At 37.0% G+C, this 27,836-nt stretch overlaps 4 protein-coding genes across 7 annotated transcripts; 2 read left to right on the top strand and 2 right to left on the bottom strand.

The window, feature by feature from the left end:
• The first annotated feature begins 1,890 nt into the window (after positions 1-1,890).
• LOC109180531 (uncharacterized protein YAE1-like) lies at positions 1,891-4,613 on the top strand. Its single transcript, XM_019330163.1, has 5 exons — positions 1,891-2,124; positions 3,081-3,186; positions 3,667-3,791; positions 3,905-4,026; positions 4,121-4,613. The coding sequence occupies exons 2-5, from the start codon at positions 3,081-3,083 to the stop codon at positions 4,422-4,424; spliced, it is 657 nt and encodes a 218-aa protein (XP_019185708.1). The 5' UTR covers positions 1,891-2,124; the 3' UTR covers positions 4,425-4,613.
• A 3,600-nt stretch (positions 4,614-8,213) lies between these two features.
• LOC109180476 (CSC1-like protein At3g54510) lies at positions 8,214-14,652 on the top strand. Of its 4 annotated transcripts, XM_019330096.1 has the most exons (11): positions 8,214-8,744; positions 9,286-9,426; positions 9,863-9,926; positions 10,439-10,651; positions 10,845-11,036; positions 11,299-11,597; positions 11,738-12,017; positions 12,252-12,530; positions 13,132-13,365; positions 13,526-13,595; positions 13,628-13,718. In XM_019330096.1, exons 1-11 carry the CDS (start codon positions 8,458-8,460, stop codon positions 13,681-13,683), a joined length of 2,115 nt encoding a protein of 704 aa, XP_019185641.1. In that variant the 5' UTR covers positions 8,214-8,457; the 3' UTR covers positions 13,684-13,718. The 4 variants fall into 4 exon arrangements, with proteins under 4 accessions (XP_019185641.1, XP_019185633.1, XP_019185650.1 ...); XM_019330088.1 differs by lacking the exons at positions 13,526-13,595; positions 13,628-13,718 and adding an exon at positions 14,136-14,652; XM_019330105.1 differs by having other exon boundaries at positions 13,526-13,716.
• A 3,368-nt stretch (positions 14,653-18,020) lies between these two features.
• LOC109186876 (annexin D3-like) lies at positions 18,021-20,724 on the bottom strand. The gene is made up of 6 exons (XM_019337059.1): positions 20,499-20,724; positions 20,228-20,373; positions 19,367-19,594; positions 18,822-19,034; positions 18,614-18,703; positions 18,021-18,404 (listed from the first exon to the last, which is right to left on the bottom strand). Exons 1-6 carry the CDS (start codon positions 20,572-20,574, stop codon positions 18,198-18,200), a joined length of 960 nt encoding a protein of 319 aa, XP_019192604.1. The 5' UTR covers positions 20,575-20,724; the 3' UTR covers positions 18,021-18,197.
• Positions 20,725-25,091: 4,367 nt separating this feature from the next.
• LOC109180467 (annexin-like protein RJ4) lies at positions 25,092-26,847 on the bottom strand. Its single transcript, XM_019330076.1, has 6 exons — positions 26,709-26,847; positions 26,434-26,579; positions 26,105-26,326; positions 25,749-25,961; positions 25,521-25,610; positions 25,092-25,453 (listed from the first exon to the last, which is right to left on the bottom strand). The coding sequence occupies exons 1-6, from the start codon at positions 26,779-26,781 to the stop codon at positions 25,250-25,252; spliced, it is 948 nt and encodes a 315-aa protein (XP_019185621.1). The 5' UTR covers positions 26,782-26,847; the 3' UTR covers positions 25,092-25,249.
• Positions 26,848-27,836: the final 989 nt, after the last annotated feature.

Below are 27,836 nucleotides of genomic sequence, written 5' to 3'. Positions count from 1 at the left end.
CAAGCTCCAAGTAGGTGGGAAATTCGCGAAAGCTGCAAGCTCGCAGTTTCTTCTCCTTCGTGGACTTCATCTCCCTCAGAGGATCCATGGAGTTCATCGACTGGCTTCTCGCAATGGCTTTATTAGGGTTTAACTCCACTCTGGGCATGGATCCCCGACAAGAAATTATGCGACAGGTTCACGAGCGACGCCGGAATCCGGCCGTCGAAGTAATTCCCAGAGAGATCAAGCATTTGAAGGTACGGGAGGTTCCAATAAACAGGCGGGAGTGAACCGGAGTATCCCCAGCGATCAAGAACAACCTCGGTGACACGCGCGGCCGAGGAAACAACAACATCGCACTGGAACCCGCAGGTAAACTTCTCCGGAATATCCCCAGCGATCATTAACGCCGTTCTTTAACAATTAAAATGACTAATTTACCCCTCCTAATATTTAATTTAAAATGGCAAATGTTTTTCCGGCCAATTTCCATCTGTGATTTGGCCAGAAGGACCAAATCTGCAAAAAAAAAAAAACATAGTTAAATGACTAAATTGTTAGTTTTAAAAGTCATGTACTAAAATTAACATGCCCCCTATAGTCATAGGACCAAAAGTGTAATTTGCTCTTTTTAAAAAAATTTTAAAGTATATTTTATACTTTGTCAATCTATTCACTCTATTTTTTTTTTTTTTTTTTTTTTTTATAAGAGAGGGAATACCTTACATATATACACTAATTGCGCTTAAGCCGGGTTTCCACCTATTAATGAGTATTCGTCCATTTTTTTTAAAGTCTAAAGGACATATTCGTTGCCGATTTGGGGTTCTGATGGAAGATACTGCAGAGATTATACACCAAGTACACACGTGATTCCGCTCTGACAGAAGTGCACGCGCAATTCAGCTCTAGCTCATAGAGAGATGAAATTGATAGTAAACCTCTGCCTCTCAGATGGCTTTCTTTTCCAACACTTCTATGTGGAGATGGATGTAATATAATTGATAGTTTAAGTTTACTATTTGTTTGCAGTTTTCCAAAGTCTCAAATTTAGGGCTTGGTTCCGGCCTTCTTTCGTAGTGAATTTTTGGATTTGAAGAATTCTAATTCTAAGACTGAATTAAAATTTGTAAATTGAACTTGACTTGTACCTGGAACAGAGAATACAGGTATCAAATTGAAATCCAGGCACTGTTTTCTATTTTGCGCTTAGATGTGCTCGGCAGATGCTAAAGCCAGAGCGTGATGGCAAAGAGTTGATCGAGCGAATAAGCACAGTTCTAAACTATCACATTCAGAAAGACTACTGGCGGAGTTTCACTCAATTAAATAAACTATACCCTTCCAACTAAAAAGAAAAGGAAGTACAGAAAGAATTTCACAAGAGCTGCGCTGAAAGAAGAGTGAATAGAAATCCCTGCAGTGAAGTCACCCGAGGGTGATATCATAAGCAGTTGTCGGAATAACTAGTAATATCATCGGTCAGAATTAAGCCAATTTCTCCTCTTTCTGGGCTTGTTGGAATAAGAGCTTTTGTCGCCTTTCCTTTGTCCTTTGACATCGAATCGCTTGTGCTAGAATCAATGGCATTCCCTTCTTACTAGTCATAGGCGACGGGTGGTCTTCATACGTGGGATTGATTTGGAGAATCCTTCTTTCTAAGCCTGCCCACTTACTAAGATCCAAGCCTTGTCCCCGCAATTGACGAGATTGACTTCCGGACCAAGAGCGCGAGAAGCCTGGGTTCATTCACCAACAGACTTTTCAGCAGACATTGTTAAAAGGAGTACGCCGATGGTTATAACTAGTATATTGAGGTTTGAACCCAAACTCTAGGTGAGAGCAATCCAATACCAACGAACTATAAGCCACTTGGTTCTATTCACTCTATTAATTGTTAGATTTTTTTTTCTTAGTTTTCTCCCGGAAAATTGTTGGTGCCCCATATTGATATACTTCGGCCTTTTTGCATTTCTACCGCCTCCGCCCTCCGGCTTCTACCGCACCCGCCGGAATTCTCCCAGAGTCCCAGCAAGCAAGCAAGCAGCCCCCACACCCGCAGCCGTGCTCCTTCAGCAGGCTGTTGTTAGCACTCAGCAGTCAGCGATTCCCGTCGTCCACTCGTCCGGAAAGCGGCAGCAGGTCCGAAACCCTAATTCCTAAATCCCCAAATTCTAATAATATAAAACCCTAAATCCCTAATTCTAATAATATAAAACCCTAAATCCCTAATTCTTAAATCCCCAAACTCTGATAATATTCTATCATTTCTTTGAAGCATTATTGATTTGTTGCTGCAAGTATACTATTTTGATGCTTTGAGAGAATAGTTTATTACGGAGTAATATTATATGTATATATATAAGCCACGAAATAAAAAATAAATATAAACAATAAGGAAAAAGGATTATCATTTGGTCTGATCTCAGTTTTCTGTTGAATGTGTTCCTAAGCACACTAGCACGAATTCTGATTCATAGCAGTTATGGCCTATGGGTTTATACTTTGTACAATTCTACTTCTGTTAAATCTATTTTTTGTTCCAGCTTATCCATTGTCTACAGTAGTTTAGCTCAATAGCTTGTCATCTAATAAACTGATTTTTTTCATGCCAACAGATAAAGATTTGTAATTTGTACTCATAACCAATTTCTAGAGAATTGTGATTTGCTGGAAAAAAAATTTCTATATGAAAATTAATTTGAGAGATTTATTCATAATTGATCAATTGTTTAATTGTGGTTAAGAATTGTGAATTGTGAGCATTGCATTTTGAATGAAACAATCTTAGAGCGATACAGAATATGAGAGAGCCTAGAGGAGTTTTATCTTGTAGTTTGTCATGAATATTGTATTTTGTATTCAAACTGTTTTATCTAATTAATGGTGTTTTGAATTGCGCTTAGTTTTGCCCCCACTCAAGCATAATCCTGGCTCTGCCACTGTTTGTTTCCATTGAAAGCTAGGCTGAAAAAGTTTAAACTTTTTCGTTGAATTAGAGATTTGTTATCATGGGTTTATTACTTATTTGGTATTGATTTGAGTTCTGTTTGTTTTCCATTTTCTTGATTTTGCAATCATTTGTAATTGATATGCAGATGGAAGGAACTATAAAGGAGGAGCTCTACTCGGAGGCTTTGCACTTTTCTGATCTTGATTTAGGTGTGAGGCCAGACACCAACAATGGAAACCACAATGCCCATGGTAAAAAGTGCAGCTTTGAGAATTTTTTTGTTAGTTCAGTTAATTCTCAATAGGATAATTCATGTTATCTAAGATGGAAAATGGAGATTGAATATTTGGATTAAAGGGTATAACTTACACAAGTTGTGTCATTAGCTTCACTAAGACTCAGGCCAAATGTTGTCTTAAAAGTAATTGTTCATGAAGTTAGTAATGTTCAGTTCTTTAGAAGCAAATATTCTTTGGGGCTCATATATCCTGGTGAAAAAGGTTCATAGTTTACCATTTGGTTTAATCTGTTCTCTTTGTCCCTCTTTTACACACACACACAAAATACACTAAAACTAGTAACCTTACTATCAAATATCATTGGCTCTTGACAATAGATTTACTTCACTAGAATGCAGCTTAGTTTACATCACTCAAAGACATTGAATTTGACTACTGAATGATTGATTACAAGTCCAATTCATAAATCTCCTGACTCTTTGTTGATGCCAGTTGATGATGAGGATGACTTATGGTATGATGATGATGGTTCATCATGTGGTGTTCCTTCAAAGGCAGCAGACGGGTCATCTGATTTGGACAGGGAGTGGCAGAGGAGGCATGACCAATTCCATACAGTATCCTATTAAGTTGGGCGTGATTGTCGATATAACAGAATAAATTTTTTTTTTTTCCTGATTGTGTTAGCTCTGCAAGCCAAAGTAATTGTTAAATCTTGATGAGTTATTAGATTGGGTATCGTGACGGTCTTTTAGCAGGAAAAGAATCTTCTGCACAGAAAGGGTTTAATGCTGGTTTTGTGGAATCCGTATATGCTGGATACAACTGGGGTGTCATCAAAGGTGTAATTGGGTTAGTATAAGAGTTACTTTTCACCTGTTGAATGTGTAAATTTCAAATTTATTTCATGTTACCAAGAAGCATTATTTTTTTCTCTTTGATGAAGTACTTTGGCTTGCCTACCCCCTGAATTGCAAGAAAGGTTGATAACAACTGAGGAAAACAGAAATAAGTTCCAGAAATTGCATGAATCTGTGCAGTCTGTTTCTACAGCAGATGCATTGAAAACGTTTCATGAATCCCTGTCAAAAAGATTGGCCAATCAAGGGGAGACCGTTGAATCTAGTTCTTGTGTGATTGAGTCGCAGAACCAAAGATCTGAAGATGGTTTCCAAAATTACCAAAGTGAGTTCGAATCACTTATCAGCAAATTGCCTTTGGTAAAATTGAGTTCAGATTCAGAGCAGTAAACCTTTATTACTCTTAGAAAACAGTAAGATCTTTCTTTGTAAAATTCTACACTTACAAGAAGAAATGTTGCCAATTATCTATTATCCATAAAAGGTGGCCCTTAATTTTGCAAGACTAATCTTTCTCTTCTTGAATATATATTTGCAGATGTGTGTATAGAACTATAGACATGTATGCACAGTTTCATAACAACATATGCATGTTGTTGCCCTGTATACATGCCATTCATATGGCAAACTATATTTGAGTTGGCTCTCAAGAACATTTCCTGCAAAATGAAGCCTCATCACCACCCCCCCCCTCCCCTCCCCCCCTCCCCCCAAATGTAAAAAGGCAAAAATGAATGCAGGTTCAGAAAAGGATACATTAATTTCTCTTTTCTTATGATTTTGCTTGGCCCAATTTAATCCTTCAAAAAATAAGAGTTTACCATTTTAGCATGGCGAAACTCATGTATGTTGAGAAAATAAATATTTATACAAATTGAATAGTGATTTATTATCAAACGCAAGTCGATTGAGAGTTTAATATATTATTTATGTTTTTTGGGTGGGGGGAGGGGGGGAAATGATTAAGTAGGTTCTGAACTTTACTTGAAAAGTCAATTAGGTCCTTAAACTTTCAAAAGTTGTAATTAAACTCATAGACATGTTATTTTAGAGTATTGTAGTCCAAAAACTATTTAGTGATCTATAATTGCAAGTTATTAAAGTTCCGATGAATTTTGGACAAATTTTCGATGAATTTTGGACAAATTTCCAGCGAGATTTTGGAGTCAAACAACGGCGATAGTCCATCTAACTGGGATAAAAGACTGGAATGTGTAGGGGGAAGTCGAAATTCCGTAAATGTGTGCTGACTTTTTTTTTTGACATAAATGTGTAAAACTAACTTCCGACTTGCGTTTTTGCTGTTGTCCAGGGTGTATTTTTTTTTTTTTCATAATTTACTTAAAACGCAAGAAGGAGTTGCGTTTTTCGTATTGTATACGTAAAACGCATATGTCAAATGTGTTTTCATGATACGTATAGCATATGTTAAAATGCATTTGGGAGATGCGTTTTACGTATAATACTTTAAAATACGAAAAACGCAACTCGGTATTCTTCGAGAGCGGGAAGGAAGTTGTGCGTGGTGCCGGCGACGAGGAGAAGCCTGCCGGAGACGGCTAATGACTGGACAGGGAGGGTTCTAGAAATAAAGGAAGGGTGGCGGTGGAGGATTCGTAGAGGGGATTCCGGCGGCGGGCTTGGGAGCTGGCTCCACTTCTGGCAACATTGCAGCTGAGCCTTTTTCAAACATCAGACATTCTTTTTAAAAAATTTTGGGGCACTAAGTATATTTGCACCATATTAAGTCAATTAGTAAAGTTATGGTTTTTAAGTATTTATGCAACTACTCAAAGATGGTACTTCAATTCCCAAATCAAATAAAGCTATATAAAACCAATTAAACGATACCCAATTTGAGCAAATAACAAAAACAGACGAGATAATGATAAGATAGGTGTAAAGAGTGCAAGGAAACAAAGCTCACCATCTTGCAGAGACACGGAAACGGCATTGAGAGGGTAGCCATGGGAGGACATGAGCTTAAAATGCTTCCTTGGTTGGATTTGACCACAAATTCCCGAGACCCAATTCAAGGAATGGAGTCTGCGCGGCGAAATAGCGAACTTTTTTGAATAACAAAACGTCTCGCGGTGGAATGCGGAGCAAGAACAAGGGCTAAATTGCAACAGCCTAGCCATGCAGTTGTTCATCCAGAAACAAGCTCTGTGCGAAGCTATTTGGGTTTTAACAGAAGAATTAACGTGAAAAAACAAGTGTTAATGTGGAATGCTTATGGATTTTCTAATGTATTAGATACATACAACATGAAAGAATAGCGATTAAGATTTGGTGATGAGCTAAGAAGTGTTAGAAGAAAGTGATTGGACAGGGAGGGTTCTAGAAATAAAGGAAGGGTGGCGGTGGAGGATTCGCAAAGGGGGTTCCGGCGGCGGGCTTGGGAGCTGGCTCCACTTCGACGAAACGGGGTCTAGACACAAGAATTCAATCGAACTCGGCGGAACTTCTGGCTTACCGATCGACGATGACGACGACGGGGAGGCCGCCATTGATGAAGAAGGAGAGAGCAGAGCGTAGAGACAGTGTACAAAACCAGTAAACGCAACCCACTTTTGCGTTTTACGTATAATACGTAAAACGCAAATTTAACTTGCGTTTTCCACGATACCGTATCTCCTTCAAAAACGCGTTCCCGTATTGCGTAAAAACGCAATACGATTTCGTAAACACAACTACGAGTTGCGTTTTACGTAAATGCGGAAAATAAAAAAAGGGCAGGACACAAGCAAAAGCGCAACTCACAACTGAGTTTTGCACATTCATGTCAAAAAAAAAAAAAAAGGCCACACATTTGTGGAAATAGCGGCCTTTGACCGCATATTTCAATCATTTATCCATCTAACTGTCCGATTACATTTAGAGAAGGGAAAAAGACTAGAATGTGCGGTCAACAAGCCCAAATTCTCAAAATGTGTAGTATTTTTTTTTTGACAACAATATGCAAAACTCCTTTCGGAGTTGCGTTTTTGGTGTATTTTGTATTTTTCATGTATTTGTGTAAAACGCAAGAGGCAGTTGCGTTTACGTATTCGTATACGTAAAACGCAATACGCTCTTGCGTTTTTCAACGCATACGGTATCCCCCAAAACGCAACTTACATTTGCGTTTTACGTATTATACGTAAAACGCAAAACCAAGTTGCGTTTTTGTCATTTTTTTTGTACCAGCCGTCTCCGGCGAAGTTGAAGGCCGGCGTGAACCACAAAACGCAATTCGCATTTGAGTTTTTGGTTCGAATAGGTAAAACGCAAGTTGTAAATAATTTGCCCAGCAATGGGTGATTGGGGTGATTTCCATAGTGCCATCCTGATATGTGCAAGGAATTTCTGTTGACAGATATTAGATTTGGCTATGTTGATAGCTCATTTGCAATTAAGTACTCAACCACTTTATCCATGGAGTTTGCTGTGTATCTAAATCCAAATCATGGCAAATCCCTGTCCTATCTGTGGCAGAATCCAGAATTCCCTCTTCCCCTCTTCTATGAACATGTTCCACATCATCATCAACATCTCCTGCTGCTTTACTGATTCTTCAAGTCCGAACTTTGAAGGTGGTCGGCGAGGTGAGCATAATACGGGATAACTCTGGGGGCTACGTTATCCGACAGAGCCATGGGCTTGGGGAGCCACAGAAAGATATTGCTATGGAGATCAAATTAAACTTTGCTATCCTTGTCGGTTGAGCACGCGATTTGTATAAAACCTTGTACACAATTTGGTAAAGACAATGCATTTGGGTCTTGTGTTTTACGTATTTAAAAGTATAATTCATCTCCCAATTGCGTTTTAACGTATTCAATACGTATTGTGAAAACGCAACTGGGAGATGCGTTTTACGTATTCAATACGAAAAACGCAACTGGTCGTTTTACGTATTTAACGAAAAAAAAATACAGATTAAATACCTTCAAAAACACAACTGGCAATAGAGTTTTGCATATTTCTGTCAAAAAAAAAGTCAGCACACATTTTGGCAATTTCTCACCCCATTTTATATATTTTAGTCTTTTTCCCTTTAGAAAAGGCAATCAATAACATTAAAAGTTTAAAGGTCTAATTAATTTTTCAAATAAAATTTAGGCTTCTATTTGACATTTTTTTTTTCCTTTCTGGGTGTATAGAAACCTAAAGAAAAAAAAAAAATTGTAACTTTGTAATAACAGACAGTACGCAGTCAAAATTGCAGTTAAGCAACGATGTTTCATCCCACTCCCAGTCTATCCGCCCGCCACGTACCCCTTCTTCCAATCAACGCATGCAGGTTCTTCTCTGAACACGTACAATATCGTATCCAAATCCTCCAAAACAAACAAAATTTAGCGTTATGATGTCGTCTCGCTTCTTCTCTTCCTCATGATATGATCTTGCTGTCGTCGACGACGCCGCAGCAGCAGCAGATATGAAAGCAGAGAGCTTGCTGGTTTCGGCCGCCATTAACATAGGCTTGGCCATCTTGATTCTCTCACTCTTCTCCATACTCAAGAACCAACCTTTCTACGCCTCCGTCTACTATGCTCGCCGCCTTCACCTCCGACAGAACCCTTTTGCTCCCCCCAGGCCTTCCGCTCTCCACCGCTTGCTCCCCTCCGTCGATTGGATTCGCCGCGCCGTCCGTGTTTCCGAGGACGAGATTTTTGAGACCCACGGCCTCGACGTCCTCGTCTTCATCAGATTCTTCAAATTCGGGTATGTTGCTTCCATTAGAATTTCAAAGGTTCTTGCTTTTTTGGTATACCCAATTGAAACTCCCATCATCCTCAACATTCTAGGAATTCTAAAGATTTTTCTTCAAAATTATGGTTATAATAAGTTGAACATTGGCCCTTAATTATACAAATGTGCGAACGAGGATCAGTATGAGTATGGTAGGGTTTAAAAGTGCCTCCTACTCTGCTCAGGAAACCTCGTGGTCTGACCAAAATTTACATAAGGAAAGGAAGGTTTCAGGTTCGAGTCTCATTTCAATTAGGTTCAACATAATTGTTGAACATATACTGTTCCATTTCATAATTTTCAGGTTTGAGTCCTATCTCAGTTTGGGTTTACATAATTGTTGAATAGATACTAGGTTAGGGTATACTAAAAAAGAAAGGAAAAAAAGTTGAGCATTGAATGTTGTATAGGCTGCCCCCTACTCTGTCTGCCCAGTGAAACTCATAATTTAGTGTGATGTTAATATGTTATAGTAGTAGTTGAAGGGTATTTGAAGATGAACCTTTTATTGCAGGATCAACTTCTTTGTGGTTTGCTCTCTCATTGGTATGGTAGTTCTTCTCCCACTAAATTACACGGGTAGTAGTGTGAAGCCAAAGAGCTATCATTCCATGGATGCTTTTGCAATATCTAATATCAGTAGTGGCTCTAACAGGTACTGCATATCGACTTTACTTTCCATATTGGGTTCGCAAAATCTTGTGATGAATTTCACTCTTGTTTCAGTTGGATTACACGTACTGGTCTAATGCTCTTTGATTCATATGTTTGGCTATCTGCTGGTAAGCAGTGACTCGATATATTGCACTCAACTTGTTTATTGTTCAAAGATTCACAGCCAATGTGTCCTGTGGACTGTGGAGTAATTTCAGCACAGTTCTTTTAACTGCTTGAGAATTGTTTTGATTGGTTAAGAATGAGAGGAAATATGATTTGGAGTAGTTATATATATAGCCATATAGGATTTGCATTATTTGGAGCTTTGATCTCAATTTTAGTGAAGGTTTAGAGTGTCATGTGGAAAAGGTCACAATTTAGTGCCGGTTCAAAAATGAAGTCCTGATTTGATACTTTTTGGTGCCATTTCACAGGCTTTGGGTGCATTTTTCAGTCCTATGTTTTGTTTCTTGTTATGCATTATACTTGCTGTACAAGGTAACCTCTTGCTCAGATTGCAAAGTTTAGGTATAAACTTTCTCTTTTTGGCTTATATACTTTGTGCTTATTGTTGATTGTGCTTCTTCTCATTTGTGCTGCATTGGTAATTCACATATCTGCAAGTGGATTCATTGCACGCTTATTTTGCTTTTGAATACTTCAATCATTTAGTTATGAGAATAAATCTGCAGATTTAGTTGAGAAAAACGAGCATAAGGAATCATATCTATAAACTTCTCACACTGCATGTCACAAAAAGGCAATTTGAAACAATGCATTAAATGTACCATTTGAAATCAACAAATTTGATAATCTTTCCAAAACTGAAAGTTGTTTAAGCCATTGATCTTAAATTATTTGTCTTCAATTAGCTCCCGTAACCAAAATTATGTCAAGTTGATTTATTTTGTTGTGTTTCCTCCAAAGATTTGTCTTTCCTGCTTTTCTTTTGGAAATAAAAATCTGGTAAGTTATTATAACAAGAAACATGCTGCCTCATCTATTGCCAGGAATGTGCTTATATTTTACTGAAAAGGATTGAACAACTGCGTAACAAAAGGAAATACCCCAACCAGTTCACCATTCTCGTTCGACAAATTCCATTTTGCCAAGAACACAAGGTTCGAGGATGCTGCATAGACCACTTTTTCACCAAGTATCATCCATATTCATATCAGTCTTATCAGATTCTTTATGATGGGAAGGAACTTGAAAATCTGGTGGTGAGTGTATAATCCACGGTTCAGACATGATGGCTATGTTTGGTAGACCTTATTTTAGAGCTTATATCTTAGTTTAAGTTGCAAATAAGTTATTAGCTCTGTTTGGTAAAACATGGAGTTTTAAGCTTTATCTTTTATGCTCTTTTCTGTCGTACTTTGGTTGGTAATTGACTGGCGGGTGCTTTTCATGTAGAACAAGGCAAAGTCTGCTGCAAAGAGGATTGAGGACCTAAAAGTGAAACAATCAACTAACAAATGCAGTGGAAAGTCTTTTCTTTCTGGTGCATATAGAAAGAAAGATAAGATTGAGAAACTCGAGGAAAAGCTTCAAGAACTTCATTGCAAAATAAGGCACGTAAGACGTGAAATGATGCTTCAAGAGAAGGTTGATTCTTCCCCTTTTACGCCCAGTTTCTGCTTTATTCAAGAGTCCCACATTGATAAAATAAGAAAGAACATATGGGTTTATAAGGCCATGGGTTAGACTAGCTAATTGGTTAGATTCAATTTTTAGTGTGGTTTGGTCCATGTGCATTATAGCCCAGTTGAGTGACCTTAGCCCAACCTTAGTATATAATGATAGCTCTTTTGAATGTTAAGAGTTCGTTCGTAAATTTTAACAGGCCTGCTAATTTTCATTTGTATAGGAATTGCCGGTTGCATTTGTCACATTCAAGTCACGATGGGGTGCTGTTATAGCCGCTCAATCTCAGCAGCATTCAAATCCCCTACTTTGGATCACTGAAATGGCTCCAGAACCAAGGGATGTGCTTTGGCGAAATTTAGCAACTCCGTATAGGATCTTGCCAATTTATGAGATTGGAATACTTGTTGCGGTGGTGTTTCTCACTCTTTTCTTTGCCATACCAGTTACAGCAGTTCAAGGAATCGCCAAATATGAAAGACTGAGCAAATGGTTTCCACCCGTAAAGGCTCTGGAGTTAATGTAAGAAACTTCTTCTATTAATCACTTGAAATGTTCTTTTTGAACATTATTAGAGTTGTTTAAATGTCAGTGATAACTGATAACGTGTACTTTTGTGGCTGATTTTCAATGGTTTCGTAACCCTTTGTGTGTTTTTGCAGTCCAGGATTAAAGTCTGTGGTTACGGGATACCTTCCGAGTGCCATTCTCAATGGGTTCATTTACATTATTCCATTTGCCATGATCGGGCTGTCAAGATTAGCGGGCTATATCACGAGAAGTAAAAAGGAAATGAAAGCGTGCAAGATGGTGTTTTATTTTCTCGTGGCAAATGTATTCTTTTTAAGCTTGTTATCGGGGTCTTTACTTGATCAGATCGGACAATCTTTCTCTCAACCCAAGAATATTCCTAGTCGTCTTGCTAGCGCTGTCTCTGCCCAAGTAAGTAGAATTCTAAATAAATTTTTACATTTTTGCCCGCTTTTCTTTTGGCGCATCATTGGTACATCGTCTTTGTGCTATAGGGCATGCTAGCTAGTACATGAAGAATATTAAACGAATGGCTACTTTTTATATGGAGACTTTAGAGTCGAACTGATTTTGCATGGACCGATTTATTTTTGCTGGCAATAATGTTGTTCTGCCTAAGCAATAAGCAATATGTCTTTCCTTCAGGCAGACTTCTTTATGACATATATCTTGACCAATGGCCTGTCGGGATTTTCTTTGGAGATTCTTCAGCCCGGATTACTTATTTGGGATGCTATAAAACCATCCACATGGGATCGCGGGAAGGAAAGAAATCCATATCTCTATTCTTTACCTTATTACCGGATAATTCCTTTTGTTGCTCTCTGTACACTTATTGGCATTGTATATGCAGTCGTCTCACCGCTGCTTCTTCCATTTCTGGTCGGCTACTTTCTTCTTGGCTATGTTGTGGTCACCAACCAGGTGAAGTTCCGATTCTTTAAATCTAGTTTAAACACACCAGCTTTTCATGTTTTTTACTTTGTTCTCTAACGGTTTGGGGCTTCCATTAAAGACTTTTCTTCTTAAATAGACATAGGGGGTGTACTGTTTGGTAAATGGCTGTTAGCTGATAACTGACTAGCTGTTAGCTGATTGGGTAAGTGACTTTGACTAGTTGATAGCATTAGCTTATTGTGGAAAAGTGTTTGGTAAATTAGCTGTTAGCTGTTAGCTATTAGCTAATAGTTGATTACATATAAAATGACTTTCTCAAAAAGCTAGTCGAAAAAAGCTACTTTGAGCAGCTTTTTGAATTTTAACTTTTTGGAGCAATAAGCTGTTACAAAAAGCTAATTAATCAAACACTCATATTGATTGTTTAACCAAGTCAAACAGCTAATAGTGGTCAAAATAGCCAAAATTGGCTGATTGGCTAACTATTTTACCAAACAGGGCCATAGTAATCTGCCCTAAACATCCCGTGATTACAAATACTTCGATATGAACTTTTTGTTCAACGTTAATGCTTCTACGAGCAGCAACGGATGTGATAAATAGATGGTGGTATATATGCGTGTTACAGATTGAAGACGTGTATATAACTTCATATGAAACACACGGACAGTTCTGGCCATGCATTCATCACTACATTATTGTTGCACTCGTCATCATGCAAATTACTATGATCGGTCTTTTTGGACTCAAATCGAAGCCTTCAGCTTCCTTTGCCACAATACCGCTCATGATTCTCACTTTGCTCTTTAATGAGTACTGTAAGATTCGGTTCTATCCTAGCTTTCGCCATCTCTCTGTACAGGTAAAATTACATTTTCCTTTTCTTGCCCTTTTTGGTTGACAAGATGGAGAATAGTATATTAACCAATTAGCAAATATAGTTAAATGGCATGTAAATGATACCTGCATTCATCCTTGTACATGTTCTCCATTTTTACATGGAATTTTGGCTTTAACTGCAGAACATGAGACAAAACAAAAACGCAGTCGATTATTTGGCCTTACTGGCAATAAAGGGTGTTAAATTTGGGGGTAATCCCAGACTCCCAGTCAAGATGCCTAAGGATACAAACTTGTAATAACCACGGCCTTCTGGTTTGAGCCGGTTAGTTATGGATAATCTAGACTGGTTTATCTCCTTGTGGTCCTTTGTCGGTTAGGGTCACAAGGCAGGGTTTCCCCAATGCACACCCTCGGGTAGAGACCGCAGATTTTCCTCATTACCCCCAAAAAAGGTGTTAAATTTGCATGACTGTGAGGCCAGCTTTAGTCAAGTTGGTCAGGCTGTTAACATAGTAACTACAAGGTTACAAGTTCGACTCCTCGTGGGAGTGGCTTATTGGTCTTCTTGGTTTGAGCTGGTCAGTTATGGGTAATTTCCACTGATTTGCCTCTTTGTGATCCTTTGCCAGTTAGGGTCACAAGTCACAAGGCAGGTTTTACCCAATGCACATCTTAGGGTAGTTGCTATGGGTTTCCCTCGTCCAAAAAATAAATCTGCGTGACTGTTCAGTTGTTTCAGATAAGATGAGTTTTTGTTCAACTTTGATATTCTTGTGCTTCAATTGTCAGGATGCCACGACGAATGATGAACTCGACCAGAAGGATGGTGTGATGGAGGAAAATGTAAGAAATGCACTTGACGCGTATTCTCCTCCATGTCTGCTGCCCATGGGGTTTGAAGTGCCAGAATCGGGCTCGATGGCACTGTCAGGCTCAACACAGCCATTACTACCATGAAAACAGCATGCCTATATACACTGTTTACACTTTCCTGTCCCAATATTCTGCCATGGGGTCTAGAAAAATACGGCGACGGCTGCAGTTTTTGGAGGATTTTCTGTGTTTTGAGTGATTAGTACTTGCAAAGTTTGCTTCATATTTATGTAATCATCATCACAATGGATGGCAGGTAGCCCCAAAAGGATCATCTGAGAATGTAGCTTACCTGCAAAAACACCGACAGGGAGCTTCATTAATAAAAACCATGCTGCTAGTCAATTCAGCAATATACTTGTAAATATACATATTTTGTTGATTGAGTATTCCTGTAAATATTCAGATGAATTGAGTCTTAGTTTAAACCAAAGGGGTGAAGGTACATTGAGTCAAGGGCATGTTTATTTGTAGTTAATCGAACTGAGATATGATGCTTTTCTTAAAAGGAATTTGTAAAGGCACACTTTTTAAGAGGGTCGAGATTTATTTTACTTTAAATGGTTTTTATTATTTTCTATGCATTTGTTTAAATTTGGAGGAGTGACATGTTACTTTTCGCAATCTGACATAGAAACGTCCTCTATAGCGATAATATGGATGGGTAATACAATTCACAATTGTTAGAACATGCTTGATGTAGTAAAAAAAAACTGGGCTATGTAGATAAGTGTATGTATACGGTTTTAATCCGTAGGATGGTACAAGTCAGAAATGTCAAAAGTTCCACCACAAGGTATTAAATGTGCTATTTATTGGATTGTGAAGGGAACACATATTGGGGGTCGGGTTGTGCAACACGTGTGACTCATGCATAAGGAGGGGGTGGAGGGTCGGAGGCGTTGCTGACTCCCCCATGTGTGTGAAGGTTCCTAATGTCCTTGCTCCTTCCGCAGTTGGGTAGAAATAGAGGAATAAGGCTCGTGTGGCCCCGGTCGGGTTGATCATCCCAAGCCCATGGGGTCACTTCCAATCTCAAGGTGAAGTGAAAGGTATATGCTAATAAGTCACTTGTTCGGTCTTTGTATTGCGCTCGGGTCGGTCTAGCATAAGGGCAATCAAGGTCGGGACCGGTTCTTCATGGTGACCAAGTCGGGTACCGAGCACGTGTGTAATACGTATATTCGGGCAATATTCCCAAATCAATAGGTTGCAAGTGAAAGATGAGGTTATTAATCTTTGATCTAGCTAAAATTAACAGTACAAATTGAAGAAAACTTTTTAAAAAATGCGGTGGCATTATGATAATTTTGCATAAGTTGAAAACTTAAGGTGCGTAAATTTATAGCTTAAAGTGAGTAAGTTTATAGTTGTAGGTGCCTAAGTTTAAAGCTTAAACTGCTTAAGTCTAAAATTTAAGGTGCGTAGTTTTATAGCTTAATGTGCGTAGTTTTATAGCTTAAGGTGCGTCACTTTCCAGTATAAGGTGCTGAAATTTTAAGGTTAAGGTGCATAGTTTTATAGCTTAAGGTGTGTACGTTTAAAACTTAAGGTGTGTCACTTTTCTAGTTTAAGGTGCACCAGTTTGAAATAGTTGATATGCATGTTTGCAGGAAGCGCGTTTAAAAAAAAAATTCAGTTTGAGCCATTGATCTAGATTAGATCAACAACTCAAATCTCACCCCATATATATATATATATATATATATATATATATATATATATATATATATATATATATATATATATATAACTAACTGAGTCCAACCGTACATAAACTTATATAAATATAATAAGAGTGGATAATGACCATAAATTAAAATATTCATAACAAAAGATAGGTTTTAACCTATAAATAATTTAGTTAACTTGATATGGGAGTAAATTCCAGCAATGGTCCTCCGACTATATTGATTTTTCACAATTAGTCCTTGACTTTTAATTTGGACAATTTAAGTCCTTTGACTTTTGAATTCTTTCCAATGTTGGTCATTCCGTCAAATGAAGGTTAAGTGGACATTAAATGAAGGGGTAAAATAATCTTTTAACCTTTTTTTGAATGCTACTAGCTCTATTAGAATGTAGTAGAATGAAGGTTAAGTGGACATTAAATGAAGGGGTAAAATAATCTTTTAACCTTTTTTTGAATGCTACTAGCTCTATTAGAATGTAGTATCTGTTCATATACAAAGAGCCAATAACGCCTCCACTGAGGCTCGAAATCACAATCTCTCGAAAACACAATCTCCCAAATGAAAGTCCAACCCAGATACCATTAGACCAAATAATATTTTAACCTAATTAGTGTATAATTACTAGTATCTCATCTCTCCTTTTCTTGTATAAGCGACATTAGATTCGTATTTCAAGGATTTCGTAGTCCAGTTGTTGTGATGTTGTTGATGTGTTTCCATCCTCATCCGCCACACCAGCAGCAGCAGGAGGAGGTTCATGGTTTAATTGCTTAAACAAATACTTCCGGACCAAACAACACCCGAAGAAACGTATACAAACTGAGTAACGCATTACTGCTGTCCGACCCAGTGAGTAACGCATTTTCCCAAAGTGATTTCTTCTTTTAAATTCTTATTTTCAACATTCTAATTCTGGATAAGAAATTGTAGTAATATTATTTGTTTTCTCTATACAGTTGATTTTTTTCTGGATATTGTTTCCATAATTTGAAATGTTTAGATCATGGGGGTAGTTTCCAGTTTGAAGAAATGCATATCCTTGCGTTATGGGGTTCACTCGAATGATGCTTGTGAATTCTTGAATTCCAATCAGAATAATTTTGGGATATTATGGCTCCAATGCATCCCAACAACTCATGCCGGATTTTCCCCTCAATCTTGCGGCCGAGTTTGAGAAACAGAAACTGGATTTGGATCTCTTTATCTGTCTCCAAGTAAAAATCTATCTATGTTTTTCTTTATTTTTTCTCCATCATATCATGTATTTATTTATTGGCCTGGGGAATGGATTTTTTAATTTGTATGGTTACTATACGTTGTGAAACAGAACGAAAGGTTGAGATTTGTTGTTAAAGAACAGACGAAGGAACAAGTGGGTTTGATCCTGAGAACATACAAAGCAAAAAACACAAGTTTTACTGAAATACAAGGAGGGAGAGATAAGGGCGACGATGAAGAAGAAGACTGAGCTTGAAGCAGACGTGGGAGAAGGTGGCGAAGGAGAATGGGAGAAATACAAATAATTATACACTAAACAAGTGAAAAGACTATTTTATCCCTTCATTTAACCTTCACTAACCTTCATTTGACGGAAGGACTAACATTGGAAAGAACTCAAAAGTCAAAAGACTTAAATTGTCCAAATTAAAAGTCTAGGACTAATTGTGAAAAATCAATATAATCGGAGGACCATTGCTGGAATTAACTCCTTGATATGGAGACTATTATAGTGGTAACCGGTAAGTGTATGTCATATAAACAAAACATACTATTAAAAAAATAACTTTCAATACATTAAAAGTGAACATTTATTCATGGTTTATAATTTTTTTTTTTTAGTACATTCTAACCTAACTATAGTAGTTGCTCAACATATTATGTTAATCCTTGATTGGAATAAAATTCGAACATGAGACCTTCCTTATGGAAAGCAACAATAATGCCAAGTCACAAAGTATTTGGCCATGTTTGGGTTATACTAAGGCCAATGACGGTGGTCTAGATATGTGGCGAGATTTGGGATGTGCCCAAGACTCCCAACTCATTCAAGTCCTAAAAATATCTGTGTATACTTTGAAGAAAATACTGTTGCAATGCATTAAGAAAGTGCACAAGAAAAAGAGAAGTGTCTTCCCCAGAAATTTTGTTTTTGCTCTAGGCAGTATAGAATTAGGTCAGAATAGCTAGTAAGAAATGCAAGAAAGAGGATATTGTAGTTTAAGAAATGTTTATAAACTATCAGAGTCAACTACCATCTTCAAAGTGGCAAATTAAATGCAGAAAACTAGACTTCGGCACCAAGGAGGGTCATCAAGAAATCTTTGTAGTCCCCTGATGTGTCATCTGCAACAGCTTGATCAAGACCAGAAGATGTGGTTATCTTGTCATATTCCCCTCTAACTTTTGCCAGATCAATCTCGGCGCGAGTTACAATGGTTCGGGTGAGGGAATCCTCGTCCGTTCCTAGCCCAAGCACCGAGGCTCTCAAAACCTGGAAAACGAAACAGCAAAGTCTATTCGACTCAGCAAACGAGAATAAAAAGTGACTGGACACGAACCACCCTTGTTTCTATGTTCATACAGATGTGCAAAAATATGGTACAAGTTCACTTCAACACAGCAGAAAGAATTCAGCCAAAAAGTCACAATTGGTGGGGGACTTTGAGACAAAGAATTCAGTTCAAGACAGCTTTTTGTTACCTCAGCAAAATGTTTCGCTGGGGAGTCAATGCACCAGATGGCTAACTTCAAGATAGATTCCAAAGGGCCTTCGCCGCAACTCTTAATATGCTGCAATATTAGGTAAGGATTAAAAGACAAATCTATAGAGATATATATAGAGAGAAGCAAGAAACAATCCTAGCTCCTGAGAGAACTCGTTAAATAATTGGTGGTTCAAAAAACTAACGTGATCAATGGAATATTGATAGTTTTGTTCGTAGCACAAAAAAGATGCACGAAGCTGAAAAACATTCCTCGCACAGAGTATAAAAACAACATCATCATTGTCCAGTTGTTGTGTTTGGATGGCTTCGTGAAGCTTAGCAGCATCTAGATTTGCAGTAGGAATATCCACCACCTCTTTGTCATACCTGTAGGAACTTACCAAACCAACCAGAACCTGTCCAACATAGGCACAGCTCGTCACATAAAGCTAAACGAATATAATAAAAAAGAGGAACACATCGTTAGATGTTCTAGTACAGATCAAAGGTTTTTCTCAAGGATCTGCAGGACAAGAGTATATATTATCAGAAGATTGTGGTACATTTGAAAATTTGGTGCCGGGAAATGTCAATATGTCATATATGTTCCTCACTAGATACATAAATAGTCCTTAAAAGCTTTGATGATATTTCAAAATATGGCATTCGGTAACATGCAATGAAGAACATTGTTTTCAAGAAAATTATATTCTACATAACAAAAATTGAGTGTTTTTTATGGGTTTACCTTCTTCAAGGGCAAAGAGATGCTTTCCGTGATGTCTTCTTCGATTGAACAATCAAAAAGAGAGCAGTATGCACGCTTTACAGCAGCCAGATGCTCAGGGGATGAAGCACAGGCTATCTCGACAATTACTTGTAATCCTTCTATGCCTTCCTTCGTCGACTTCAAAGCCTTATTTACCAGCCTTGCATCTCTTTCAGGAGGATCATATGTCCACAGAATCACAGCTTCCTGTTACTCAGCAAAAAATTTAAAAAGTCGGGGAATAGCATCCTCTTATAAGTACATTATATCTTACACTTTTATTCTTCTTTCAAAAAGCTAGGGTACGGTTACTAACCGGAGAAGTTTTCTATTTTATGGAGAAACGGGAATTTGGGGAAAGAAAAACAAAGAATAAGTTCACTTGTACATTTCTAATTTCTCCAATTTGAATAGCAAAATCCGGAAAAAGGAAAACTAGAGAAAGGATCGGAGTCTTATAACATACAAGAGGATGAACCTCAAGCAAGAAGTGTAAGCATACAACTACAAATTCCCATAAGAACTTACAAAACATACCATTCAACTGACAAGAAGACAAGCAGCTAGAACCTAATACATATCTAAACTAGTCCATCCATTTTCATAAAATTGTAATTCCTCATTTCTACTCTTTCAAATGTGTGCATAAAAAATGCATCGCAAAACTATTCAAAACCTATACAATCAGCACCCTAGTAAGTTAATGTCCTTAGATTGGAGCTTTAGAATCAAAATTGATTGTGCCTAAAAATGAATAACTCTAGTCAACCAAAATTCAATATACAGAGAAAAATGTTAGTCCAAATAGCATTTCCGAGATAAGAAAAGAGCCAATGATACCATGAAATCACCAGATAACTCTGAGCTAAGATCATCAATAAGGGATTTGTTGTAAAGCTGCTGATAGGCTTCTCTGATCTGCTTCCTTTGGCTTGCATTTCTGTGCCCCAAAACCCTTACGATTTCTTTCTCCTCAGTTCCCAGTCCTAAACAAGGACACCACACTAATTTCCATGTGTCTAGACTTTATACCAAAGGTAAGCATTAAAAAGAGAATTTATGCAATGATCCATGCAAAATTGTAAGAAAACCAGAGGAAAATGGAGGAGACCTTTGAATGCTTTCATGAGCGTTTCGCAGTCTTGTGTTGGAGAAGGAATGAGTTCCGGTAGCCTAAGTGTAGCCATTTTCGCTTTCTTCTGATCTTCCTCTTTGCTTCTTTGCTCTTCTTCCGTAGTGTTGTCTTGTCTATGGAAAAGGAGATGAAAATAGAGAGGTTTCAGTTTCTGCTTTTAAGTTGAACGGTTTCTTCATTGTAACGTAATACGGAGTATTGAGTTCTATGCTGCCCCTGCATTTTGGTTGGATGATAATACCCCTATAGTGGCTGTTACTCTTTTATGGCGAATATTAATTTCATTCTTTTGCTGCGTTTGAAATTATAATGAATCCATATTTTATATTCTAATTAGAATTTTATTAAAATTGACTCTTTTTTTTATGGTAAAAAATATCATTATATTAAGAGAAAAAAGAGAGCTTAAAAAGCTCGGAGGGTCCTAGGAGTCTAGGACCAAAAAGAATGAGCCAAGCATGCACCATTCGCCTTAGGTAGGGAATGAGTAGCTCAGTTGTCACCTCTACGAACAAAGCGGACCACACAGTCACTAATAGAGTGTAAGAGATAATATTCAAAATGATCTTTGACTATAGTGATTTTTTTTTCAATTTCGTCAAACGACTTTGGTGACCTCATGTAGTCCCAGACTTTTGTGTTTTTGCTCAATTCCCTCTCCTTTTCTCCACCGGAGACGAAGAGAGTTAGGCATCTTCGTCTCTGGCCTGGAGACTTTCCAACCAGAGACGAAGATAGGTCCTTCGTCCCCGGCGGAGATGAAAGAGAGGGAAGTGGGGTAGCCGGCAACTGCCGCCAGCTTTTGCTTTTTTTAAAAAAAAATAATAATAATATTAAAATAACTTTTTAAAATAAAAATTAATTTGACTGCAAGACCAAATGTGATACAAATTACAAAGTTATGTACCTAATTTTAAAAAATATTAATAATCAATGGTCAAATGTGATACAAATTATATAATCATGCACCTAATTTGATAATTTTAATAATTAATGATTAAATTTGATAAATGTACTATACTCAAAGGATCAAAAATGATATTTTAAAAAGGACACGTGTCTGCCAAGGAGTAATAACCTGCTAAACAAATCATTTAAGACTTAATAGAACTTTTTTTTTTTTTTTTCAATTTAGAGGGCTTTAGTGGAGGGTTTTTCTTTTTCTTTTAAAATTTAAGGGGCTCAATTACACTATCTATTATACTTAAGGGATTAGTTTGACCATTTTTTCTAATTTATTCCATCACGCATGAATGTATAGAAAATATTATATTAGATTAGAGATTATTAAAATAGAACATAATTAATCCTAATAATTAAGTTAAATTAAGAACGATTTATGTTTCTCATTCTTTAAATAAGTATACGTTTTTTCATCATCAATAAATAAAAGGGCATGGCAGTTTTTTTTTTTCATTATATATTAATTGATAATAGTAATTTTGTCTTCATTTATTTGTGATATCAAATAACATCGCGTTAGGGGGTTATCCATAACCAAGTTAGTTTAACAATTAACTTAATAATTATGGAGTACATGATTTGAAAGAAAATGTTGTATTAAATTAAAACATGAACTCAAAGTCCTTTATAAAATGACATAAATGCAATTCTCAACCTTCTAGGGGCAATTATAGTCATTCCATCGTTTAAATAAACGGATTGTTACCGTTGTGAATGACTAAAACGCCCTTAGCCTAATCATTTCGGATCTCCCTTCAGTATGATTTCGAAACGCGCTAGAACAAGTCTCAATCTTTTACTATTGCAGTTTAATTGGCGCTTTCCGACGAGCGTAGAGTTCTCACCAAGGCTTTCTCAAGTATGCTTCTACGAATTCCTTAACCTTTACGTGATTATTTTTTCAACGAAGTTTATGCTAATCGATACAATTATTGAAAATTTGGAGAATGTCAATGTTTTGCTGCTTGAGATTACTTTTCTTGGAATTTTGGTGATGTTAGGGTTTGGTGTGGATGAGAAATCATTTGTATGAGAAAATGGAACGCGGAGCAGAGGAAAGCGTACCGGAAAAGTGTTCCAGAAACGTTTATCGGTGATGAACGCCAATTTAAGAAGTGGAATAATCGTCATATGCTCCATCTTCCTCACGAATTCTTATGGTTCATGGTACTAATTCTTGTATTTAAAACTAATCAAGCCCGTATCTCTGCATTTTTACCTTGTGTCTAATTGTTGAGCATATATAATTAATGTATAGTTGAATTATAAGTTCAAAATATATAGATTATCAATGACCACAAATAAATATATTGTCCAACTATTAGTTTTGATTCTTAGTTATAACGAAACACATTTTTTATTATACTTTTTTATCATCCACACATGTACAGCAGTAAGCATTTTCTTACATACATATATCTACATAGTATTTGTTGAGTTTGTCTCATATAGGAATTAGGAATTTGAGTTTGTCTCATACCAGGAATAGGAGTGAAGCGGATAGACACATTTTACATGGATTAGATGCTCATTTTTGGTATCAGAGCATTGTTCAACAAGGGGCTTAATAACCACTATCACCATCATTATGAATTAAAAAAATAGTTTCACTCCCGTGGACGTAGGTACATTGCCGAACCACGTAAATCTTTCCTTCAGCGCATTTCTGCCATTATTATTGTTTCTTGTTCTTGGTATTAAAGCATTGTTTGAGATGGTCAGTTCAAGTACAAAATTCGAGGTATCAAAATTTGATGGTACCGTTCCTTCCATGTAGATATTCCGGCTCCATGCTTCTGTTTAGAACTTGAACAAACAGATGAATAAACAAGATATTTCTCTCCATCCTTTCCTTGATTTCACTTTGCGTCAAAGAGGTTTTGAGAATTCTGGCCACAAGTAGCAAGATGCATCTCAAGACAGTATACGAGCATTACAGAGTAATTAGTGGCAAGGACTTGGATGAGGTATCAATACATAATATGTTTGGCTTTAAAATGGGCAGTACAGTGCCTTTGCACACCTCAAGGCATACTTCAGTGAGGTCAGTCAGATTGATCACAAAGAACACATAACATTTCTTGTAGTTCTGTTACAACAAATCTTGTTCTGAGACATCATCTTAGTGGATTCTTATAACATCTATCCCATGTTTTTTGGGAGCATCATTGAGAACATAGGTAAATGACACGTACAGCTAGAGTTGCAGTGAGTCGAGTCATTGTCACGCGAGCAGAATAAGACATGAAGCAGATCAGATTAGAGTACCTTCGCAATATCAATTCAATTTACCAAATAAGATTGAAGAGCTTGTCAATTAAGAGTCTCACATTGATAAAATAAGAGAGAATATATATGTGGATTTATAAGGTCATGAGTGGCTAGACTAACTAATTGGTTGAATTCAATCTTTTAGTGTGTTTTGACTCATGTCCATTATAGTCCAATTAAGTGACCCTAGTCCAATCTAAGATTATAACATGGTATCAGAGGCTATTCGGTCCACTTTGTGTTCACCCAGTTATGGGTATTCGTGGCGTCCAAGCTTTTGTAAGCCTGCTTGTTCGGTCCACTTTGGTGACTTTCTCGTTTCAGGAGAGGGTTCGGTCCAATTTCAAGTGTTCAACCAATTATGATACGATTAATTGATCCGCGTATTTTATGTGTATTCCCGTGTATATATGAAATATGTTTGTGTATAGAACATGCATGAAAATGTATAGAGAAGATGGAGCACAATGGACTAGAATAAGCTTCTTTTATTAAATGTTTAGAAAGAGAGTAGAGAGAAAGTGGGGAAAAAAATTTCACGCTGGGATTATTCCAGCCAATTTTAGATTGGCAAGATGATGTGGCTTAGCCACATCATTATTTTCCTTTTTTTTTAATTGAAAGGGGTTTGCAAATTTGCAAGTTTAGCAAATTGGCAAACCCCTGAAAAAGCTGCCGCTTTGTACTTTTTATTTATTTTTTATTTTGTTTTCTTTACTTTTTAATATTTTATTATAATTAATAATATTATTTTAATATGTTAGGTCCACTTTTGAAAGTTGATTAGATTTGTAGAGATGTAGTGTGAATAGTAGATTATTTGCAAATGGAATGATGTGAAAGTGGGATCCATTTTTGAGAGTGGGAGATGTTTGCAGGGATAAGGATAGCCTCATACAATAAAGGGCATTTATATAAGACTCGTTGATTTTTATCATAATTCGAACCGTTTGATCCCGACTTGACTACAAATAAGAGTACGGGAAATCAAAATAGAGAAATATTTTCTATTAGGTTAGATACTAAATGACCCGAAGAGTCCCACATTAATAAAGTAAGAGAGAATATATATAAATTTATAAGATTATGAGTGATTAAACTAGCTAATTGGTTGGATTTAATTAGTTTGGTTTGATTCATGTGCATTCTATCTCAATTAAGTGACCTAGCCCAATCTAAGATTATAATAGGATTAATACTTTAGTCGCAAAATCTGAGCATATATTGTCTGAAACTTACCCACAAGATTGCATTGCTATATGATGATTGCATTGTGCATGCAATGAATGGTAAACACAAGATCAATCTTGAAAGGTGATAAAATAAAAATAAAAAAATAAAAAATAAAAAGTCTCATTACCGAAGCAACAGGGGACTTACTCAAAACACACGAAACTGACAAACTAACAACACACGAAAGACTCTGAAACTTTCCAACATATTCAAAAGCCAAGCCAAAGAAGACGACACCAACAAGACAGACCTACAATCATTCATTCTTGCTTCCCGAGCAGAGCCAGGAGTAAAGCCTCGTAATGCCCAGAAGTTTCCTTGGCAACAGCCTGCTCAAGAGTGACACTGTTCCTCTTTTGATAAACCTCCTTGATGCCCCTCAAATCCCTCTCCGCCCTCGTCACGATCACACGGGTCAAATCATCCTCGTCCGCCCCCGTCTTCGTCAGAGCTCGTCGGATCAGCTAAACACACTCCATTAGCCACACATTCAATCTAATCACTCTCATAATCAAATCATTAATTACCTACCTTCTCATAGTACTTATGTGGGTCAACCATGGCTCGGATCGTCGAACGCAGCGCTGTCAGGTACTGGTTTCCAGTATCTTCCTTCAAATCCTGCAAAAAAAACAATTTAAGATTGGACCAAGATCACACAACCAGGTTAGGCTGGAGATTGGACCAAGATCACACAACCAGGTTAGGCTGGAGCGCATATATATATATATATATATATATATATATATATATATATACCTTGGTGATAGCAGTGCCATGTTCATCTTTATAGCGGTTGAAAGTGGCTATGAGCTGAGCCTTGCTTCTTGTGCTCAGAATTCTAACGATTTCTTCATGATTATACTCCTTTTTCTTGATGGCATTGTGGAGGATCAGAGACTCAGTTTGTGCTAACTTAGCGTCGACCTCACTTCCAGAGTACCTGTAAACACCCACCAACGCAACTAGAAGCTGCGAATCGGGTTGAATAACGTTATTCTTCAATCCAATCAAACTACTTAATAAGTCTAGTCAACTTGCACCAATTATTAGTAAGGATAGATTATTAAAGTGAAGATCAATTAGGTGATGAAAAAATTAATGTATGAACATGCCTTGCGGAAATCTGCAGTAGAATTCTGAGCCAAATCTTCTTCAAACGAACGCTTGTAGCGGGCCTGATAGGCCCGCTTGACGCCCAGAAACTCTTCAGGACAATAGATGCATGCCTGCTCGATGATCACACGATAATCTGGAACGCCGCCCTTTCTGATCGCCACATTTAACAGCACGGCGTCGCGGTCCTCCGGATCCAGCATCAACCGGTAAACCGCTTTCTGCAATTAATCAACCAATAATCAAATCATAATAATCATCATCGAGAGAGAGAGAAATTAAACAAAGAAATCATCAAACGGTAGATCATATCGTATCGGATCGGAACCTCCAAGCTGCCGGAGAGCTCCTTCTCGAAGCGTCTGATCAGATCCTCCTGATACTGATCGTGGTACGCCTGCTTGATCAGCTTCCTCTGAGTCCAGTTTCTATGGCCGATGATTCCGATCACCGTCTTCTCATGCGTCCCCCATCCTAAACAGTTTATTTAATTACACCATTATATATATATATATATATATATATATATATATATATATATATATATATATATATATATCCAGAAACCAAAACACACTGAAAACACAAAATCTATGATCGTACCTTTACAGGCGTTGTAAATGGCCTCAGCATCGGCGACGGGGGAGGGGTGGTCGGGGAAAACGAGGGTGGCCATTGATCGATATAGCTAGCTATCAATGGAGAATATAATCAAAGCGGGTTTGCATTGGAGTGGAATTAAGAGTGGATTTATAGGAGGGATCGGAGGGAGGGAGAGGGGTGGAGCTTCTCACGCTGCAAACGTGTAGAAAGTAACGCCATTTGGTAGATGCTGACAAAAGCAATGTGCATGCCGGTTAACACGTAAGGGGCCCCAGGCGCTATCTTAGTACATCGTTTTCAATACCACAGGCTGTTTTCTTTTTCCGTTTAAAACCAAAGTTAGTTTAATTTTTTAAATCTTTTTAAGGTATAATTTTTAGTTGAAACATCATACATCTTTCAATTTAATATCAGATACATGTAAATGGTAATACATATATTAATTCAGACTTTTAATTTAGATGAAATTATACATGATATGTTTGATACTTTTTTTTTTTTTTGTGACAATCACACATTGTGGTCCGGATCTTTTTTTGTCTGTTTAACGGTCCAAGTCCACACATTGTTAATACTTTTATTATACAGAAGTGTTAATAAAATCTAGTACAATTTAAATAGCATATATGATTGTACATATTAGAAAAGGCAGGCACTAACATCAATTCACATGATATAAATCAAGTGCAAGTTTAATCACTAATTATCATCCGCTATAATTTTGGTCCTATTTTTTTTATAACAATTTTGGTCCTTAATTAGCTTCAAAATGACTATTTTTATCATTTGAAAGACCAAAAAAAAAAAAAAAAAAAAAACACCTTGTGAAAGTTGTAGTATTTTTAGTTCGTAATGTATTTTTGAAAGATGAAAATAGTCACGTCTATGACTAATTAAGGACCAAAATTGTGATTCATGAGAATTAAAAGCTACATTTACATTTGTCTTATAATTTAGATGAGAGACTAAAAGTGCAATTATTTATATCTATTACTCCGTACTTCATAAGTAAGCATCATTGGCAGAAGTTGTCATGGATCCCTCACTAATTTAATGTGAAAAAGAAAAAGAAAAATATAATAATAATAATAATAATAATAATAATAATAATAATAATAATAATAATAA

The sequence above is a fragment of the Ipomoea nil genome, unplaced genomic scaffold, assembly GCF_001879475.1.
Source record: "Ipomoea nil cultivar Tokyo-kokei standard unplaced genomic scaffold, Asagao_1.1 scaffold0188, whole genome shotgun sequence".
NCBI classification, from domain to species: Eukaryota; Viridiplantae; Streptophyta; class Magnoliopsida; order Solanales; family Convolvulaceae; genus Ipomoea; species Ipomoea nil.
Note: the sequence above shows the minus strand (reverse complement) of the source record. Positions and strands in the feature narration are given on the sequence as shown.

What these genes read in the sequence shown, in the direction of transcription:
- LOC109180531 (XM_019330163.1), top strand. Translation starts at nt 3,081, where the DNA reads ATGGAAGGAACTATAAAGGAGGAGCTCTACTCGGAGGCTTTGCACTTT. An exon ending in GGCATGACCAATTCCATACA is followed by an intron (nt 3,792 to 3,904) that starts GTATCCTATTAA and finishes ATGAGTTATTAG; the next exon opens with ATTGGGTATCGTGACGGTCT. An exon ending in GTCATCAAAGGTGTAATTGG is followed by an intron (nt 4,027 to 4,120) that starts GTTAGTATAAGA and finishes TCTTTGATGAAG; the next exon opens with TACTTTGGCTTGCCTACCCC.
- LOC109180476 (XM_019330088.1), top strand. Translation starts at nt 8,458, where the DNA reads ATGAAAGCAGAGAGCTTGCTGGTTTCGGCCGCCATTAACATAGGCTTG. An exon ending in ATCAGTAGTGGCTCTAACAG is followed by an intron (nt 9,427 to 9,862) that starts GTACTGCATATC and finishes GCCATTTCACAG; the next exon opens with GCTTTGGGTGCATTTTTCAG. An exon ending in GTAAAGGCTCTGGAGTTAAT is followed by an intron (nt 11,598 to 11,737) that starts GTAAGAAACTTC and finishes GTGTTTTTGCAG; the next exon opens with TCCAGGATTAAAGTCTGTGG.
- LOC109186876 (XM_019337059.1), bottom strand. Translation starts at nt 20,574, where the DNA reads ATGGCTACACTTAGGCTACCGGAACTCATTCCTTCTCCAACACAAGAC. An exon ending in ATCAATATTCCATTGATCAC is followed by an intron (nt 18,704 to 18,821) that starts GTTAGTTTTTTG and finishes CTAATATTGCAG; the next exon opens with CATATTAAGAGTTGCGGCGA. An exon ending in CAGCGAAACATTTTGCTGAG is followed by an intron (nt 18,405 to 18,613) that starts GTAACAAAAAGC and finishes TTCGTTTTCCAG; the next exon opens with GTTTTGAGAGCCTCGGTGCT.
- LOC109180467 (XM_019330076.1), bottom strand. Translation starts at nt 26,781, where the DNA reads ATGGCCACCCTCGTTTTCCCCGACCACCCCTCCCCCGTCGCCGATGCT. An exon ending in AGCTCTCCGGCAGCTTGGAG is followed by an intron (nt 26,327 to 26,433) that starts GTTCCGATCCGA and finishes GATTAATTGCAG; the next exon opens with AAAGCGGTTTACCGGTTGAT. An exon ending in CTACTGCAGATTTCCGCAAG is followed by an intron (nt 25,962 to 26,104) that starts GCATGTTCATAC and finishes CCCGATTCGCAG; the next exon opens with CTTCTAGTTGCGTTGGTGGG.